Source organism: Notolepis coatsorum, assembly GCF_963971535.1.
Source record: "Notolepis coatsorum genome assembly, chromosome: 18".
Lineage (NCBI taxonomy): Eukaryota > Metazoa > Chordata > Actinopteri > Aulopiformes > Paralepididae > Notolepis > Notolepis coatsorum.
In genome coordinates, this window is record NC_140182.1 from 55,418,227 (window position 1) to 55,439,311 (window position 21,085).

At 45.0% G+C, this 21,085-nt stretch overlaps 1 protein-coding gene across 3 annotated transcripts in view; it reads right to left on the minus strand.

The window, feature by feature from the left end:
• The window catches only part of LOC311245628 (FYVE, RhoGEF and PH domain-containing protein 4-like), a 281,410-nt gene that overhangs the window by 225,678 nt on the left and 34,647 nt on the right, over positions 1-21,085 (minus strand). The window contains exon 1 of one of the 3 annotated variants that reach the window (XM_084335541.1): positions 5,313-5,395. The exons of 1 other annotated variant lie outside the window; for it this stretch is intronic. In XM_084335541.1, coding sequence (XP_084191667.1) covers positions 5,313-5,367 — 55 coding nt within the window. In that variant the 5' untranslated portion in view covers positions 5,368-5,395. Of the gene's footprint in view, positions 1-5,041; positions 5,121-5,312; positions 5,396-21,085 lie in introns of those variants that run through there. One more of the 3 variants, XM_084335539.1, reaches the window with a different exon arrangement.

Consider the following 21,085-nt stretch of genomic DNA (forward strand, 5'->3'; position numbering starts at 1 on the left):
CTTTTTTGGTGGACAAACCACCGCACATGTGCACCGTGACTCATGACTGGAGACTAGCTCTGCTAGCACTAGGGATGGGTACCGAATTCGGTACTTTTGAGGCACCGAACCGAAACACGTCGGTACTACCGAGTATAGAATCAAGTGATAAACTGAAAAAAAAAGAAAAAAAAAAGTATTATTTTTTTTAACTTTTTTTACTTATTTTTTTTAACTTTTTTCTTTTCGTGTCAACGTTCACACGCACAAAATATGCTTATCTAGGATTTGACTTGATTCAACAACAAAGCAGTCAGAGCAATGACAAGCCGAAAACTGTCGAAATTGTAGTTATTTGAAGTTTGGATTTTTTTTTTACGACTGAGGTAGGTAAATTAAATTTCTTGAGACTAAAGTACTGAAAAAAGGTACCGTTGGGTACCGGTATCGATTCACAGGTACCGGTACCGGTATCGGTTCAAATGTGAAAGGTACCCATCCCTAGCTAGCACACATAGCCTACTGTGTACAGTAGTGATGTGCATCTCCATCACTGAGGCCGATGCGATGCGCATCTCGATACGGTGCCAACGATACGATACATTAACAATACATTTGAAGCACCGGGCGATGCGATGCGATACGATTCACCCCCTGTTGAGATACGATACGATTCGATATGATTTGATTCAACATAATGCGATTCGGGGCGATACGATGCGATTCAACACGATGCACAATAATGATACAATTTTATGGTATGACAGCGGATTTGGTTGTATTCCTTATATGCAGCTTATATTATTATTAAAAATAAAATAATTTACTGTAAGACAATTTATATAAAAACTCTTGGGTGCCTAAGAAGACTTTTGCATAGTACTGTGTTTTCTATCCACTTTAGCTAAAAACACACACACAATGTATATACACACTACTGTGAGACAATAATAATCACACACAAAGGGATAATGGCTTATAGCAGACTTAATGATTTTATAATATTTCAGATAATGAAATTAAATGTTTATCATCAACTATCCAATTAGTATTTATATTGTAACGTTTGGCCACTTTAAATCATTCAACAGAGAGAGAGGGAGAGAGAGAGTGGAAGGGAGAGAGGGGGGATAGAGTGGAAGGGAGAGAGGGGGAGAGAGAGTGAGAGAGAGAGAGAGAGAGATAGAGACAGAGAGAGAGAGAGAGAGAGAGAGAGAGAGAGAGAGAGAGAGAGAGAGAGAGAGAGAGAGAGACAGAGAGTGAGCGTTTGAGTTTGAGCGTTCTGATGCTCCGTAGCTGACCACACCAGGATTGCATTTTGTCAACACAGTTGGAACCTGGAGGAAGCGATATAAAGAGAAACGAATTGCCAATAAATGTGAAGTTATCTTTGAACCTGTTGTCAAGCGTCTTCAATATACCCCCCCCCCATTTCCTCACTAATGGAACTGGTGTTGCAGAGTCACGTTAGTTAGTTAGTTAGTTAGTTAGTTAGACACTGTAGTTTAGCGTTAGCTGAACGGCTAACTGACGCGGCTCTCGCCTTCTGTACTAGTAGCGAAGCAAAGATAGTATCTGCTGTGTGCAGTCACAGTGCACTGCTGACAGAAGTGGATGAGAGGAAATTATATGAATGAATCGGTTTTGACCGATGCAAAGACGCTAACAACAAGATGTATCGCAAGTTCAGCCTGAATTGTAGCCGATGCAGACTTATTCCACCGGTGCACTCGCATCGTGAACGTTTATGTGGGTGCACCGATGCGAATCGATGAATCGTCACATCACTAGCGTACAGACGGTTTCAAACTGTATTTTAAATTAGAAAGCAAACAAAATAAATGGACAAGAGAAAAATAAATCTCAATTTAGTCAGTATTGTCATTTGGACAAGCAAAGCCATTACTTTAAGTTGCAGGCAAGAAAGACAAGTCTGTCCACTGTCTCTGGTTTTAAAACTGCCCTGTTGCAGGTAAAAAAAAAGATATACAAACAAATAGATTTTTTCCCCCCCGATATCGATTATTCAAATATATCGCGATAATTATCGTTATCATTATATCGGCCAGCCCTATATAGACGGAGCCGAATAGGTTTCCTCATCGTTGGTTTGATTATAGTTTTTTTTTACGTTTTACCAGTAGCGCTGAGTCCAACATAGTCCAGTCCATAGTCTGGTGGAAACGCACTTTATCGTTCATAATCATCCATATAATCCATTTAGTCTTTTTCATAATATCCAATAGTTCGCTCCAGGCAATCGTATCCTGCTCACAGCTGCTCACAACCTACTAGTAGATTCCCTAGTTGTTTGGGGGGCTGTGGGGCCCATGCAAGTTCATAAGCTAGGTGATACTGCCACCTGGTGGGATTCAATCTACATTGCAGGTCCAATCCACACCCACAAGGCCTGCGCGAGTGCCTAGTATGATAAAATTGGGAAAAAAGGAAAAGGAAACTAAACCCGAGATATCTCGGGTTTGGCGCTCAACGCTTGGATTTGAAACATGAGGAATCTCGGGTTTGGCGCTGAATGAGTTAACACTGATTGGACATCCACATAACAAAGTGTCAAAATTCCCCTTTAAGGCACAAAGAAAGGTGTGCCTAGTATGATAAAATTGGGAAAAAAGGAAAAGGAAACTAAACCCGAGATATCTCGGGTTTGGCGCTCAACGCTTGGATTTGAAACATGAGGAATCTCGGGTTTGGCGCTGAATGAGTTAACACTGATTGGACATCCACATAACAAAGTGTCAAAATTCCCCTTTAAGGCACAAAGAAAGGTGTCTTGTGCTGTAATGTAAGCCACTGCGGTTCCCTCTTAGGGTGGTGTGTTTTGTTGGTGGGGCAGGGGCTAACTCTCCTCCCGTCGCATGGCAGGGGAGAGGAAAGAGTGTGAGGTATGCTTTCTTTCTCCTGGCCAGGAAGGAAAAGGCTGGGAGCAACAGGCTATTTTCTTTCACTACACTCATTGTTACTGTGCGGGGAAGGTTGGTCCTGTTATCATCACTATTAACAATACTGTATGCTCCATAAACCTTCTCATGATGCCACAATGAAATGACTTAACAGTACACTATTAACCAACTTGGATATATATATGTTTCACTGACAACGACACTGATGAACAAATTGTACTTGGCAGATGTTAACAATGTTTTCCATTGGGGACATAATTTGCAGTTGAAAAAAGGTAATAAATCGCAATATTGTGATATAATATCTATATACAATATCTATTATCATAATATCGTATTGTGTGGCCTCTGGTGGTTCCCACTTCTAATCACCATGCTGCTTATACAGTAGCTATACTGCATAGTTTACTAGTAATCTCATATTCAAGACTCAAAAATGCTATTTCTAGCAAGGATTTCTGGGTTACTCGAACGGGTCCTCACAAGTAGAGTAACACACACACACACACACACACACACACACACACACACACACACACACACACACACACACACAGGCTCAGAATGGGCCATCGGGTGGTTGGAACAAGGACTGGGAGAACGCCGATGGTTCCCAGGCTTCTGAGAACAAGACCGTCTCTTTTCCCAGGCTGGTGGCTCTAAGTGCGCGCGCGCACGCACGCACGCACACACACACACACACACACACACACACACACACACACACACACACACACACACACACACACACACACACACACACACACACACACACACACACACACACACACACACACACACACACACACACACACACACACACACACACACACACACACACACACACACACACACACACACACACACACACACACACGCACTTGGGGTCTACCGTTTCAGCATGTTCCCTCTATAAATACTAGATGTGTACAGTATCTGTCTTGAGACCTGGTACAAAAAATAAACACAACTACCACTAAAGGAATTCATTATAAAATGACAGCAAAACATGCCATTGGTAGGTTCATAAACTGTGTGTGTGTGTGTGTGTGTGTGTGTGTGTGTGTGTGTGTGTGTGTGTGTGTGTGTGTGTGTGCACACACACGCATGAACTGTATCCAACATGCTAGTTCCCATATATCACTGTACCCGACAACTAGTCATTTCATATAATGTGTGAAGTGTATCGTAATAAGTGCCGTGTCTGTCAAGACCATTTTTTTTAATGACACGCTTAATCAAACCCATCAACTTTCACTCAGGGAGTTAAACGATTTATACCAACACACAGCAATTTCTCTTGTGGATCAAGCTGTCTCTCATGTCAATAACCTTTTAAGATGATTTGCTCCTGTGCTGTACGGCTAATACCACTCTGAAAAAAGCCCACATGGTCAGAAAGCACAGCAACATATCACACACACAATGGGGGAAAAATGGTCCAGATGACATCTGGGAGATCAGCCAGAGAAAACATTCAGAAAATGGACTCTGCCCACTACTAGAAAAAGAGATTAGCTAAATGCCACACAGGGGGAAAACAACATGCCAAAAAAATGCGATTCTGTGATTCCTCGGCTTTAGGGGGCTTTTTGGGTGCTATATATAAAACAATTTGGCAACTTCTGTTGAAAAGCACAAAAAAAGAAGAAAGGTACCGCAAATGGTTCCCGCATGAACACTGCCAAAGAAGCACCTTTTGTTTTTAGAGTGGAGGGACAGGATAGAAGGCTAACTGCTGGAGGGAATGTTTTCAAGATGGCTGCCTCACAGATGTTATTTGTGAACGGGGAGAACATGTTTACAGTGGGTTCATGGGTGGATAAGTAAAGTTAGATGTACACTGTCACTCCTTGAACTAATTTGCTCCGAGAAGGCCTCTGAGACAAACCACGGTATAGAACTTTTGATTGCAATCCTCCTACAGTATGTGTACAGGACTGCATCATTACATCTGGTGTATCCGGGCTAATGCAGTAGAAATATTAGAGGTTATTATTCATATTTGAACACATCCCATCGTTGAATCAATTTCCCCTTCAAAGACTTCACCATTCATTAATTCCCCAACACACGCGCTGATAACAGCTATAATCAATCTTGATCATTGATATTCAATATATCTTTTGATCAGATCTTACCATAACAGCAGAGCAGACACATCTTTGCGCTTCTACCATTCCGTCTCCAGAACCAGTATTTTCGACGTCGTTTCATTGTCAAAAATCCCAAGTCAGTGTTCATTGAACTTTTGAGAAAGTGCTACTCGAGATCTTTCACACTCGCAATATAGCTACGTTCAACTAATACACAGATGACACTGGACTGTAGATCCCCACTGTTCTCCTGTGTCACCCAGCCTGTCACAGACTCCCATGGTCAACCCTGCTTCTACCGGTAAGGATCACCTACCCGAGGCGACACGGCGCAGTCGGGACCTCCGGTACCGTGTGGCCAGGCAGTCCATCTCGTCTCCCGAGCCTCTCTGAGGTGTGGTGGTGGACAGACGGAACGGATACGGTACAAAACAGATATTGAGAGAGAGACAGAGAGAGAGAGAGACAGAGAGAGAGGTGCTTGGAAAGCAGAAGGAAAAGAAAGTACATCAGACACAACTAGAGCTGAGGTCACACTTCCTGCACATGAATGGAGGCCTAAAATACACCTCTCTCTCTCTCTCTCTCTCTCTCTCTCTCTCTCTCTCTCTCTCTCTCTCTCTCTCTCTCCTTTTCTCTTCTCCTTCCTCCCCCTCAGTCAGAGGGCTGAACAATACAGACCCTATCACGCAGACCCTATCCTCAGACCACCTCTATATTGCTCCACCGGGGTGGGATGAGAGACAACAGAGACACGAGGAGAACTGCGTAGACCCACAAATAACGTTACATCCTTCGGAGTCTGCAAAGACGTGGTTAAAGCCGCCCGAGGACTAAACAGGATGGGTGACACAACAGGTTCAGGTCTTCCTCCTTGGGTAACAGTACGTTCCTCAAAGCGCCTACACGCACCGCAGGTTCTTCAGTGTCCAGGAGGTAGTTCGAGAACCATCTCTTTTATCCTCCGTCGAGCTCGGGATCCGAGACTGTGTGGACGTCCGCGTCGTGTCAATAGCTCTCCGAGAGGAGCCTCACGCAGTCCAACAATGTCCAGCCAGGGGTGAGGAAATGACACGCTGCACTCAGGAAACACAGGCTGGCGCATGGAAACAAAAACAGGCCCGGTACCTCCCGTCTTAACCATACCGTAGCTCCAGGCTGAAGGCAGGCTGTATTGCGAGTTGTATAAGACTGTATAAGACAGTAGACGATATTGTGATATGATATTTTGGGCATGTTGCCCTGCCCTACAGGACAGGCTTTCTCTATCCTCCCTAACAACTGTTAGGCCTGGTGGCAGGCAGCTGCCAGCGAGGGAGGCCTGACACCAGCCAAGCGGCAGACTTATGACGCCATTATGACATAATATCCCATATATATATTAAAAAGGGATACCCATCTATTTTAAAGGGAATCTGATCAGGTACACATTGTGATTAACAATTGTACCCACTATTTCTCAAAAACATCAGCACCATCAAAACAGCTTCTTAAGTAGTTTCACAATAGAAGGACATAAATTAGACTTTCTGTAGAAAAACCCTATTGACTTCCACTACCGTGAAGTCACTACAATATTGTCAAAGACCAAACCAGTGCTGCCAGTACTATTTTAATGGAATAAAATGACTCCCGGTTTTGTGATGAATCAAATACGTCTTAAAATGGGTGGAGTAACCCATAAATGTAAGGGTGGGAATCACCAGAGTTCCCATGATACTAGAGTCACAATAATGTAATATCACTGAATTGCGATATATTGCGATTTATTACTTTTTTCAACTGCAAATGATGTCCCCAACGGAAAAACCTTCTGCAATAAAAATATGAATAGTACATCATCTGTTTTATCTAATAAGATAAGGTTTTCAGTATGTTCACCTCATTCCAAGGTTTAATATAAATAAATAAAAAAATATATAATATCGACACGCAAAATATTGCGATATTGCTCTATCAATTTTGTCCCCCACCCCTACTTTAATGCAATGCTAAAACTCTGAAAGGGAGTTTAAACATGACTACATCATCAGGTTGGAGTTGGAAGCACTAGCCAGCCTACCAAACCCAGTCTACGCTAGTAATGTTGATAACTTTATTTATTTGTCCAGTGTCTAGGCCTGATGGAGAGGCTAATTAGCCCTGGTGGTCCAGCAGTTCTGTAATATACTGATTGTTTGAGAACAGATTGACATCATCTAGGGATGTAAATGGTCCACTGGGAAAGCATGAGAATAATACTAAAACACAATACGATGAGCCACATGTAGCCAGATTTGATGACCCCAAACTCACGGTCTAAATATGTACTGTTCAGTCAAATGAATGGATCGAAACCAGACTCGTAAACGTGGTCCGTTGGTACATTCCTAGTTGCTAACCAGGTTCAGACATAGTAGCTGCTGGCCCTGTGGCTCACAGAACCGGACCAACACTGGATTTCTGGGGTCAATGCTGATAGTTGGGATTAAAAACTTTTCAATGTCAATAGTATTGGCCGATAATCGCAATATTTTTTTTAGCAAGTCAAATGTGGCTATCAAAGACAAAATGTGTACTGGAAGTAGGGATGCACCGATATGAAAATTGGCCACCGATACCGATACCGATTGTTCAACTAACACTATCGGCCGATACCGATACCGATATTTGTATATTTGTATATAAGTATTTGTAAAAAAAAAAAAAAAAAAAAAAAAAAATTTATTATTTTTTAATGAAACTACTGTATATTTGTATGTGTATGTTTGTATTTGTAGGCCTCTTTACTTACTTAAAAAAAGGAAACATCAAGAAATATGTTTATGGTATCACTATCTCTCTCCCAGTATCGTCTTGCGGCCTGCAGAGGGATACTATTTTCTCAACCAGAGCTTTCAACCAATGCAATGGAACCATTCTTGCGGCCTGCAGCGGGATACTATTCTCTCAACCAGAGCTTTCAACCAATGCAATGGAACCATTTTGATTGACAGTCGATTCGGCCAATTACGCCACACCGCTACGCCACTCCTGCTGTCCTTACCACCAATCGGCAAGCGTTTATAAATGTTTCTACGTCCGGGCATGCCGCCATTGTTCTGTTTGCGAATGCGAGAGCAAAACACACTTAACGTAGCTACGTTAGCTGCCCGGCCCGCCGACCGGCGCTCCACGCATGACCAAATGAGACATAATGATTTTACTGCAACAAATGTTATAATAAAACAAAGCCTTTCTATACATTTGTCTGGTTGAAAACTTTATTAACAGATTGCAGAATGTGTAGTTGGGTACGGAATGAGCAACGGAATGGAACCGAGCTATGAACGGGCTAACGGAGTAATGCCTTGTTTACTGCTATCTTCGGGTAAATAATATGCTTGTTATTGAACGTGTAACACTTCATTTTAACAGCAGATACTTTCTTAAATGCCATCTTCCCGAGAGAGGGTGTTGACGGGGAGTTGTGTTATTAATAGCATTGAACAGCTAACCGAAAGCTAGCGTTAACTATTGTTAAAGGTTTAGCCATAACGTTACCTTGGCTAAAGTTGGGGCTATTCTTAATGCAGCAATAATGACTGCAGACCTGCAAGCAAAGTACAGCAAGTTGACAAAGGAGTATTCCAACGCAAATCACATTTTCACCAGTAACGTTAGTCTTGCATCTAATAGCTAATAACGTAGCTACGTTAGCTGCCCGGCCCGCCGACCGGCGCTCCACGCATGACCAAATGAGACATAATGATTTTACTGCAACAAATGTTATAATAAAACAAAGCCTTTCTATACATTTGTCTGGTTGAAAACTTTATTAACAGATTGCAGAATGTGTAGTTGGGTACGGAATGAGCAACGGAATGGAACCGAGCTAATGAACGGACTCGGAGTAATGCCTTGCTGCTATGGGTAATAATAATATGCTGATGTTATTGTCCGTGTAACACTAACTATATAACGCTAATGCCACAAAACGAATGCCTTGTTAATCATAAGTAGTTACTTTGATGCAGTAGATTGTGTGTGTGTGTGGGGGACGGCAGGCGTTGTGTGTGTGTGAGTGAACTTTTTTTTTTTGCCTTTTGACGCTACACAAATTGATGGGTATTTATCGGCGACTGCTATCGGCACATTTGAGCTTATCGGCCGATAGGCCGATAGCAGTCAACAAGGCACTTATCGGCCGATACCGATACCCGACCGATATATCGGTGCACCCCTAACTGGAAGTGGGGTGTTGTGTTGTGTTGTGTGTGTGCGAGATAATAAAGATAAAATGATCATTGTGCTGCATGCCGTGTTGCTCTCATTTTGTCTTGTGTTGTAAATGCAGCGCACCCTTCCTTCACAGCAGTAACAGAAAGGAAGCATTTTGTCGAGGAGGAAGGTAAAGCAAATTCAGTCGTCATCATATGATGTTCTCAAATCAATGAGTAATGGTGTTTAATAATGGTGATTTGGAGCAGCCCTACGGTGACGCCTCTTCTCGTACAGGAACAATGTCACGCCATCATATAAACACTTCAACTTCCCAAACATGATCGACTAAAATAGGAGAAATCCTGTATGTACTTTATCCTTCCAACATAACATCCCTCCATTGTAGCTGTAACAATTACACGTAACAGTTAGATTGGAAACAAGCCGCCTGCTTCTGCATTTTACAGATGGAAGGGACTTATACCAAGTACGATAGATAGATAGATAGATAGATAGATAGATAGATAGATAGATAGATAGATAGATAGATAGATAGATAGATAGATAGATAGATAGATAGATAGATAGATAGATAGATAGATAGATAGACAGACATGGACCACACACATTGACAGTGTAGTCAAGAAAGCACGACAACACCTCTACTACCTTAGGCGACTAAGGAAGTTCAACGTGATTCAGAAGATCCTTAAGAACTTCTACTCATGCACAATAGAGAGCATCCTGACTGGCAATATCACCTCCTGGTTTGGGAATAGCACCGCACAAGACCGTAGCAGACTGCAAAGAGTGGCCCGTTCAGTCGAACGCACAATTGGAGGTGGGCTTCCCACTCTAGATAGATAGATGGATGGATGGATGGATGGATGGATGGATGGATGGATGGATGGATGGATGGATGGATGGATGGATGGATGGATGGATGGATGGATGGATGGATGGATGGATGGATGGATGGATGGATGGATGGATGGATGGATGGATGGATGGATGGATGGATGGATGGATGGATGGATGGATGGATGGATGGATGGATGGATGGATGGATAGATAGATAGATAGATAGATAGATAGATAGATAGATAGATAGATAGATAGATAGATAGATAGATAGATAGATAGATAGATAGATAGATAGATAGATAGATAGATAGATAGATAGATAGATAGATAGATAGATAGATAGATAGATAGATAGATAGATAGATAGATTAGATAGATAGTACTACTAATTCTAAAATGAAATATCCCTTTAAGTAGAAAGACTGCAGAGATGAATCGGTCAGTCACAATACGCTCTCCAATAAACAATCTTATTGTAGAGCTAAAAAATAGATGGTCATCTAGAAAAAGTCAGAGCAGAGCTTTTTGTCTGAATTGCCAGCAGCTCGGTTCATTGGGGGAAGGTACAGAAAAATGTGGTTGCGTCTGCTGCCACCTACTGGAGTTTTAGGAGTATTTCTCTCCCCAAGAGTTCAAACGAGGCTCTGAGCCCTGAACCGTGTGTGAATGAATGAATGAATGAATGAATGAATGAATGAATGAATGAATGAATGAATGAATGAATGAATACTTTATTTAACAGATTGCAGAATGGGTACAATACAGTACGGCTCAATACATACAATTGTTAAGGGTATGCAGACCTGAGAAAGACGTTTGTCTTGTTTCCATCAGGGTCCCCCATTTTCAATTCATATAGACATTTATGACATACACAACATACATGACATTTATGGCATAGGGACATATAGGTATTTAGTACTGATACATTTGTGACTTAAACAGTATTCAAATATACAGTACTGTTACCCCTAGATCCTGACAGAGTATTTATACATATGATGGGGAGGGGACTGTACATTAGGAGGGGGTGGGTGGGTGGGAGAGAAATATACATACGGCGGGGAGTGTGTGTGTGTGTGTGTGTGTGTGTGTGTGTGTGTGTGTGTGTGTGTGTGTGTGTGTGTGTGTGTGTGTGTGTGTGTGTGTGTGTGCGCGCGTGCGTGTGTGTGTGTGCAGAAAAAGCCAGCCTCTGAGGAAAGCCATGAGAGATACCGTACAACTCATTTCCTGTTCTGTGCGGCACACAGGATTGACCAGGGGGAATAGAAGGCATGTGTGTGTGTGTGTGTGTTGAACATACCAATCGCGGGCCCGCCTCCACACACAATCACACACACACTCTCAGACGTCTCCGCCAGGCACTGAGGAAGTGACAGGGACATGTAATCTGAGGACACTAAATAATCTGAGGACATTAAGTACTCCAGTAACATAATATATCCAGGTTAAAAATATATCAACAGTTGAGGTTTGAATCATGTCTCAAGTGTATCAGTCCCAGTGTAATCTCCATTTGAGTTTGTCTAAACACTTTCCTTCCACAAACAAACTAAAAGAGAGTAGAAAAGTGCACCCGTTTAAATAATAAACGCCATTGCATAAAAAGCATGCTCAGGGTTTTCCCCTTGAGATATGAGGCCTGATGTGGGCCTGGCAGCAAATGTATGCTTGTACAACACAAAGTACTGTATTATTACCAAATATCACCTTGGGCCCTGTATTAACACTCTGCTAGTGGCCCTGTATTAATACTATGCTAGTGTCCTGTATTAACACTATGCTAGTGTCCTGTATTAACACTATGCTAGTGGCCCTGTATTAACACTATGCTAGTGGCCCTGTATTAACACTATGCTAGTGTCCTGTATTAACACTATGCTAGTGGGCTGTATTAACACTATGCTAGTGGCCCTGTATTAACACTATGCTAGTGTCCTGTATTAACTATGCTAGTGTCCTGTATTAACACTATGCTAGTGGGCTGTATTAACACTATGCTAGTGGGCTGTATTAACACTATGCTAGTGGGCTGTATTAACACTATGCTAGTGTCCTGTATTAACACTATGCTAGTGTCCTGTATTAACACTATGCTAGTGGCCCTGTATTAACACTATGCTAGTGTCCTGTATTAACACTATGCTAGTGGCCCTGTATTAACACTATGCTAGTGTCCTGTATTAACACTATGCTAGTGGGCTGTATTAACACTATGCTAGTGGGCTGTATTAACACTATGCTAGTGGCCCTGTATTAACACTATGCTAGTGTCCTGTATTAACACTATGCTAGTGGGCTGTATTAACACTATGCTAGTGGCCCTGTATTAACACTATGCTAGTGGGCTGTATTAACACTATGCTAGTGTCCTGTATTAACACTATGCTAGTGGCCTGTATTAACACTCTGCTAGTGGCCCTGTATTAACACTCTGCTAGTGTCCTGTATTAACACTCTGCTAGTGTCCTGTATTAACTATGCTAGTGTCCTGTATTAACACGATGCTAGTGTCCTGTATTAACACTATGCTAGTGGGCTGTATTAACACTATGCTAGTGTCCTGTATTAACAGTATGCTAGTGTCCTCTATTAACTATTTAACAATATGCTAGTGTCCTGTATTAACACTATTCTAGTGTCCTCTATTAACTATTTAACAATATGCTAGTGTCCTGTATTAACACTATGCTAGTGGCCCTGTATTAACACTATGCTAGTGTCCTCTATTAACTATTTAACACTATGCTAGTGGCCCTGTATTAACACTATGCTAGTGTCCTCTATTAACTATTTAACACTATGCTAGTGGCCCTGTATTAACACTATGCTAGTGGCCCTGTATTAACACTATGCTGTCCTGTATTAACGTTAGGTTATGGCTATAACCAAGTTCTGTTAGTTAGGGGTGACGCTTGGCATCACACTGCACTCCCTCGCGTACGTGCACGCGCACTGAATAAATTCCACAAATGTACCTTTAATACCCGTATTAGTCTGACCACACCCCTCATCAGCTTACCTTCATAAGCAGGTGTGTGGTCACCTGCTCTCCTCCTTCCCAAGCTTTCACCACAAGGTGAGGTCAAGGGCTGCAGCGGCCGTCTGATGCCAAGCGTCACCCCTAACTAACAGAACTTGGTTATAGCCATAACCTAACGTTCTGTTCCGTTAGGGGCTCTGCTTGGCATCACACTGCACAAAGGGAGGCCAAGCGGAGCCGCTGGCTGACAAATACACCCCGCTGAAGGCCCCCCACAACCAACCAACAGAACAGGGAGGGCCGAGCCCCCCCGACCCCCCCTAATGGAGGGCACCCTCCCTATTAGAGGTCTACCGAGAGGGCGACGGACCCGACCGCGCGAAGAGGCACTCAAGCAACTCAACGCACAGGGTGAGCAGACCGTGGCTTGACCCCACGACTACACCCACGCACAACCCGCATGCCACCCGGGAACGAACGTAGGAAACAACCTCGTTACTGCCCCCAGAATCACGGGATCAAGGGCAAACCCAACCCCGTGGCAAGGCCGTAGCAGCGGAGCGCGAAGGAAGACCCAGACCCACCAAAAGGACTGGACTCCCTGGAATGGGGGCCCGGAGAAGTCCATGATGCCAGCATCAAGACCCCACCAGGTGGGCACCTAGTGACCCCGCCCCCCACATCGCCAGCGTATTCGGACAAAGGCCCCTCAGTTACTGCACCTGGTATTCCCAGGCGGTATCCCATCCAAGTACTAACCAGGCCAGAACCTGCTTAGCTTCCGAGATCGGACGAGATCGGGCGTGTTCAGGTTGGTATGGCCGTAAGCCGAGCGGGCCCCGTCCCCCAATAGTACACCGCCTGGCACATTGACCCTGCAGAACAGGCAGTCAGCATGGCCGTAAGCACACAAAAAAGGTTAACCAACGGAAGCAGGCAGCGCACCGGGGAAAAACCAGGCAACAGGCTGTTAACCCTAGCCTGGAGACTGCGGACGAGACAGGCGCCAGAGGGGACAGCTGAACACAGCCGCACCGGCGGAAGGGGCGTATGCTGGCGTTGTTGCATGACCAAGCCTCCATTTAAAAACCCCCACCCAGAGGGGTTGAGGCAGAGAAGGCTGACACGATTGGCAGACGTCATGAACGTGCAGGGGCACCCTCAACCGGTGAACCCGAGAGTTGACACTGCTCCAACACACCAGGGAATCAACCACCTTGGCGTTACCCAATGCGGTGGTTGTTCCTATAACCCCTCAAGAAAAAACTCCAAAACACACCTGCGGGTATACACCGGCTATACCGCAGTACAAGTGTCTCAGTTTTCAAAAAAGGGTTAACCCAGGCCTACGGGTCGACGAACATTACCTCGGACCGGGCCTGGCGATACGGGAAGCACAGGGTCACCAGAGGAGGTCAAAGACCACCCCAACAGGCCCCTCTTCGCCATGCGTGAGAGAGGAGCGAAAAAGAATGGAGAACCAGCCCCTAAGCACACCGTACTTGGTATTCCCAGGCGGTCTCCCAACCAAGTACTAACCAGGACCAACCTGTGTACAGTGGTGCAGTCGTAATATGGGAACTGGTAACACGCCACGCACGCGCACGCGCGTACTTAGCGCACAACGAATGGACAGAGCGCATCTTTGTGCGCGCGTACTGATCATCTAGTAACACGGCGTGTAACCGCATGTGACCACGACTGCACCACTGCCTGTGTAGCGGCCGAGATCCGACGAGATCGAGCGTGTACAGAATGGCATGGCTGTAAGCCATTACGACAGTGCTGAGTAAAAACGTACCCAACCAGGGTCTCCATAGCGCTTAACCCTGTGACACCCGGACCGACCTGGCATTTTTCCCCCTGAAAAAAGCCCAAGTCCCTCAGGGTACCAGAACAGCAGATCTGCATCCCCGGCGGACAACGGGTTCAACTGATCCGGACCAGCGTGACCAGAACCAGTCCCGTGCCCTAACCACGCCGACATGCCTACTCCAGGAGAAGGGCAGATATGCGTGTCGATCTTAACATGAAAAGAAGGCGCCACCCAGACGTTAGGGCGAACCGCGCCTGGTGGCCCACCCCAAGGGTGTGAGACCCCTCTACATATGTTCAGATCCATTCCGTCATCATCCCCCAGACATGAACGAGAATCCGTCGAAAAACCAACCCAGGTCGTGGGATTTGGTCGTCGGAAGAGGAAAAACCCCCATCTCAGTTGCTTTATAAAAACGCTGTTTCAACCACAAGCAACCAAGGCGTGCCAGTCAGTCGCCTGTTTACAGCGAGCTAGCACTATACGTGCGTCGGGACACACCCCCATCAATGAACAGGCTATTTAGACCTGTCATTGAATCCCCAAGGCGCCCAGGGGAACGACAAGAGGGGTGTGACACTTCCTAACTCCAACACTTTTTGAATAGAAAAGAAGGAAGCATCAACAGTATGTATCCCAGTCTACACAGCCAGGGGTAAAATTTTTTCACATTTTTACATCCCACCACCCTCCCATAGGAAGGAGACGGGGATCCCCAGAGAGACTTCCCACGCGAGCTGTACAGATTGAAAAGAATATATTGCACCTTGAGCCATGTAAAAAATTGGTTTTAGGGCTCTCCGGGGAAGAGGCACTGAACCCATACACACTCAACAATCGAATTGAATCGAATACACATCTATATACAATAGAACAGGACACCTTCTAGAGGGTCCACTCACTTTGACAATCTGAGGAGGAAGGCTCTGTACTCTGATGGAGGCTCCCTCACATGGAAGGAGTCCGAACTCACAGAAGGCCCGAATAGGCGCTTGGTGAGGAGGAGCCCTGACCACCCCCCTGAAACAGATCCATCACATGGACCTGAACAGCACACGGAAGTCCTACCAACAGAGACGCGCACGGTGACGTACTCTATGGTGGGGGAATTCCTGCGGTGCACACGCCCAATATACCAGGCCGTGGGACCAGGAAACTCCCTCCCCCCCCCCCCGTAACGTGCCGAACCGCCACGTGACGGGAACCTTGAAGGACAGGGGGTGTACCCCTGACAGACAGAAACAAGGGGAAGAGGAAAGGTTACCAGTTCATCCCTTTACGACCCCACACCCATGATACGATGTAATGACAAAAAGAGAATATGACACAGTCATAGTCAGCTCTATGAAGCGTTTGACAGCTCCACACAGCGCATGAGCTAACCTGCTATCTGATTTTTACTAAGGAAAAAACACAGAATAGAGAGGGCTCTAAGAGCCCCGGTCCAACATACACAACCCAGTTGTAGGTCACATGACACACACAACCCATCATCACCTACAAAAAATGGCAAAAACACTCAACAGAGGAACGCCGTTTTTCACAATGAGAGAATACATAATTCTCGATTAGTATCGGCCACAGGCCTTGCTAAGCACACACGACAGCGACCAAACCATCTTTTCTTTTAGGAAAATAAAGTTTCTCCAGCAGTTTTAGCACAACCTCAGCAATCAAGCTAAGGGTTACATCGCATCCCTACCACACAAAAGACACAAATTAGTGCACAACATGTCTGATAGGAGGATGAAAAAGTCCCCAGGGAACCAGGGGGAAACACAATCCTCTTATTTTACCCTCAATACGGCCAGTTAAAACAGGAAAACCTGTTAATATGTGAACACACTGTTCATTGTCATCACAGGCTGAAAAAAGAACATTATTTTACTCACTTGTCACCAAGCATAGCTTCATAGGTTAGTTACCTTAGTTGTGAGTACACGGTACATATAAACACCATGATGTTTCTTACACAACAACCAGATCATTTTCACATCTGTAACAACAACCCGATTTGCACGGAGAAGCTAACTGCCAGTGACAAAAACAGTACACACATAACTCGCGTCGTATCCTAAATGCATTGCAGCAACACACGTTTGGGAAAACATCGTTATTCACAAAACATTTAGAAAAGTAAAACCAGAAGACGTGTTATAAGGTCTGGTCAAACCTGGTCCTACCCGGAACGTAGATCAGCGAAGTGCAGTCACAGACACCGTAGGAACACAGCCGCTCCTGTGTTGTTCGAACTGGGCAGCGTCGCCGCTCCAACCCGCACTACAGTCCTCTTTGTTGACGCAACCTTGCCGTCCTGGCTCAGGGCAGGGTCGACGAACATCCCCTGTCAAGGATGACGTCGTAGTCAAGAGTGTAAAACATGTTACAATCAAAGCACGTTCAACAGAGTAGCATTAAGCTAACGGCCGCTCCAACCGTTCGGCGCTACTGCCCCTGCTCGCGAGACGCCGAGCTAACGGCGCACGCGACCAGAAGCGAGCTTGCGGCGGCGCGCGAGGAGCTGAAGCTCCCTGCGCCAGGCCTTGGCCTATAGCAGCAAGCTAACGTTACCTAGTGATCACGACATGCTAGCGCCGCAGCTAACAGCTGACTGGCTAACAGTAGGCCCAACCTAAGTAGGCCATGCAGCGATCCCAGCAGGCTAACGCAGCAGCTAACAGCTGACTGGCTAACCGTAAGCTAAGCAGCTATCACCTGAACATGTATACAATGACATAACACTCACCCAGACAGGCCGCCGTTCTGAACCTCTCCTCACTTTTTTAGAGAAAAGAGAAACAAGATGTCAAGACTGCTTTACAACGGTGATTTTATCAACACCCGACGGAATCAGCACAATACCAAACTGGCCTGTGTAGCTGACTTGAACATGGATCTGCCGCTATCGCACATCCATGCACATATCTCCTCGTGAAGGAATACTCTCATTTGGATATGAAAGAAGGGGCTTAACACGGGACAGAGAGAAATCCACTCGTCCAGAACACACAGGGATCACCAGTGTTAATGGTCGCGGCCCACTAGTTAAAACTACAATGGTCTTCAGACCAAGGTCTTCTGTCGCCTAGGTGGCTGAACAAAGGACCCTAGCCTGGGGCCGGTTTCCATAAACATTGTCAAGTAGCCCCCATAGCACTAACAGACAAGTGAAGCCCGCCAGCAACAGTACTCACCCAACCTGAAACCCACCGCTTCTCACAACAGCGGCGCGTCCGACAGTTCAGCTGTGGCCTGACAGGTTTCACCCCAACAAACACAGCAAGGAACTGCAGTTGAGAAGCATGCAGCGGCGTGCTCCCAATACGAAAACCGGTGGAGGGTTTTTAGAATGATCATCATCTTCCAGACACTCCAGTACGAAGACAATATCGCCGTATTTTCTCGAAAATAGTGAGAGAGAAAATAAAGATATGATGTCAACGTATCTCCTCCTTGTAAACAATATTTTTCTCCACGTCAACTAACAACACGTCAAGTGGGGTACTACCGAGGCACTTCCTTGTGGTGAAAGCGAGAAGGAGGAGAGCAGGTGACCACACACCTGCTTATGAAGGTAAGCTGATGAGGGGTGTGGTCAGACTAATACGGGTATTAAAGGTACATTTGTGGAATTTATTCAGTGCGCGTGCACGTACGCGAGGGAGTGCAGTGTGATGCCAAGCAGAGCCCCTAACGGAACAGAACTATTGTGGCAGACCGGCTGGTGTGGTAATGGATGGCCGTTATGTCTCGGCCAAGGTACTGGGGCATATGCCCAATTGCCCATATTAGGAAATCAGAGGAGACTCCCGGCAGAGCAGAGCGCTCAGCACAGGACAGGTGAGCTTAATCAAAACGCAATTAAGCGGACTAGAAAATGGAGACAGAGAGAAGGAAGCATTGGAGTAGCTGAGGCGAAACCTGTGTGGAACGAGTGAGTACGAGAAGAGATAGAGAGAAGAGGAGGATATTTTTGTCTGTGTGACCCCATGCTGTGTTTATCTATTTTTGGAAAAAAAAACCTGCTGTGTGCCATAACCCTTGATAGTCTGATAACCTGCATGTGTATCGACCCCTGCTTGCCCGACGTCTCATCTCCCGAATCAGCCCCCGCCCATTTGAGAACTGATCCCTGTGTACCGACCCCCGCTATCGGACTGGCTGACGCTCTCACTAACCTCTCCCTTTCCCCTAAACGGCAATAAGTCTGCTGTTAAACTTGCTTCTACCTTGTGCCGTGTGTATTTTATTAATTCCAATCTGGTGACAGCTCAACACACCCCAGTCTGTCACACTATTAACACTATGCTAGTGTCCAAATGGGGATATTGAAACATGATTTCATAAGCATCAAGAGATTTCCATTTGAAAAAGAAATAGCAATCCAACCCCATGCCATGTTAGTAATATGAGATTTAGGCCAGGCAGAGATTTAGGCAGTTTACCCTAGACCTCTACATTTACATTTAGTCATTTAGCTGACGCTTTTATCCAAGGCGACTTACAAGTTCTGTACGACAAGTCAGCAAGAAGGGTACAACTCTTTCAGCTGAGTAACAATGTTCATCAAACCGTGTTGAAACTTGGGTGCTGCAGCTGCAGTGTTCGAGTGCATAGTAGTAAAAACATATTAGTATAGTTAGTAGGAAGAGCGCATGATAGTAGAAGACAGTAAGAAGGTTAGTTTAAAAGTTGGGATGGGAAGTTCGTTCTACCATTGTGGAGCGAGGACAGAGAATAGGGGGATTCGTGCAGGGATAGGGAGCCAGTGGAGGTCCATGGTAACATGGGCTGACTTTGGTAGGTTGGAGATCAGGCAGGCGGCTGCATTCTGAATGAGTTGAAGGGGCTTACCACCCTACACCCTACACTACAACTCTACTCCCTCCCTAGCCTGCTACCACCATAACCTGAAACTACAAATTCACTGATGATACGGGGACACATGTCGATCTTGATATCTTCTGAAAAGCTTATGATACTATACTGCTGTGTAATTATATGCGATGCTATCATGATTTGTGATCTGCATTCCACTGACTGGAATGAGGGAAGGGTGCACACACATGGGGAACTAACATAGGAGAAAGACAGACAAGCATGCAGCATCTGCCTCCTCCTTGTCTAGAAACATGATGAGATGATGAGTAGCAGGAGTCACAGCGTATTATGAAGATAAATATATTGACAGGTTAACTCAAGTCAGTCAACATGTCCTGACTAGTCTGTGCAGAGAATGCACAGAACGGAGAGAGAGAGAGATAAATGAAGGTGTTTGTGTTAAGGCTGGGAGGTATGGATTTTTACTATACCGTCGTCGTCCTTTTAAGAATTCACATTATGGTCTTCCTGAGCCCCAGGACAGTTCAGTGTTAAAAGTCTTCGCGTTCGTGAATATGCACCACTCTCTCCTGAAGGCCCGGTCAGCATGATACTAGTAATAATGAGATATAGATTTATATAGCGCTCTTCATGACACCCAGAGCGCTTCACAGAGTCCATTATTCGTTCATACACTGTCATACCGGTGGTGGTAAGCTACAATTGCAGCCAGAGCTGCCCTGAGGCAGACTCACGGAAGCGTGGCGAATAATCATCGCCTACGGCCCCTCCGACCACCACCAACATTCATTCACATGCATACACATTCATACAAGGCAAGTAGGTTAAGTGTCTTGCCCAAGGACACAACGGCAATGGGATGGACATGGGCTTGAGCGGGATTCGAACCACAAACCCTTTGATCATTGGACGACCCGCTCTACCCCTGAGCCAAAGCTGCCCCTGTGATATATAGCAATTGCCTTTTTTCAACTGCAAATTATGTCCCCAATTGAAAATGTTGTCAACATCTATAACAATATATAGACATAATTTGTATATAGATTACATTGTATATAATGTAATCTATATATTTTCTATTTTAAATATTGATACTTGGCATCACTGTCTCTATATAATATCATAGGCATGCAAAATGCGATATATATAACATATATATTGCAAGTCTTTTCCTCACCCCTACCTTATGGAGCAATAACATGTTTGTGTGAGCTCTTACCCCCACCTGGGCTTGTAATGCGGGGTTAGACCTTCTAGAAATGCTAGAATATAAACTGTATTTGTGTGTATGAGCTCACACAAACATTTTACAGCCTCTCTGATTGGAGGGTTCTCTCTCTGATTTCTAGCTTTAGGAGAGCGTAGTGCATACTCACAAATATTGACTGAACTGTCTTGAGGC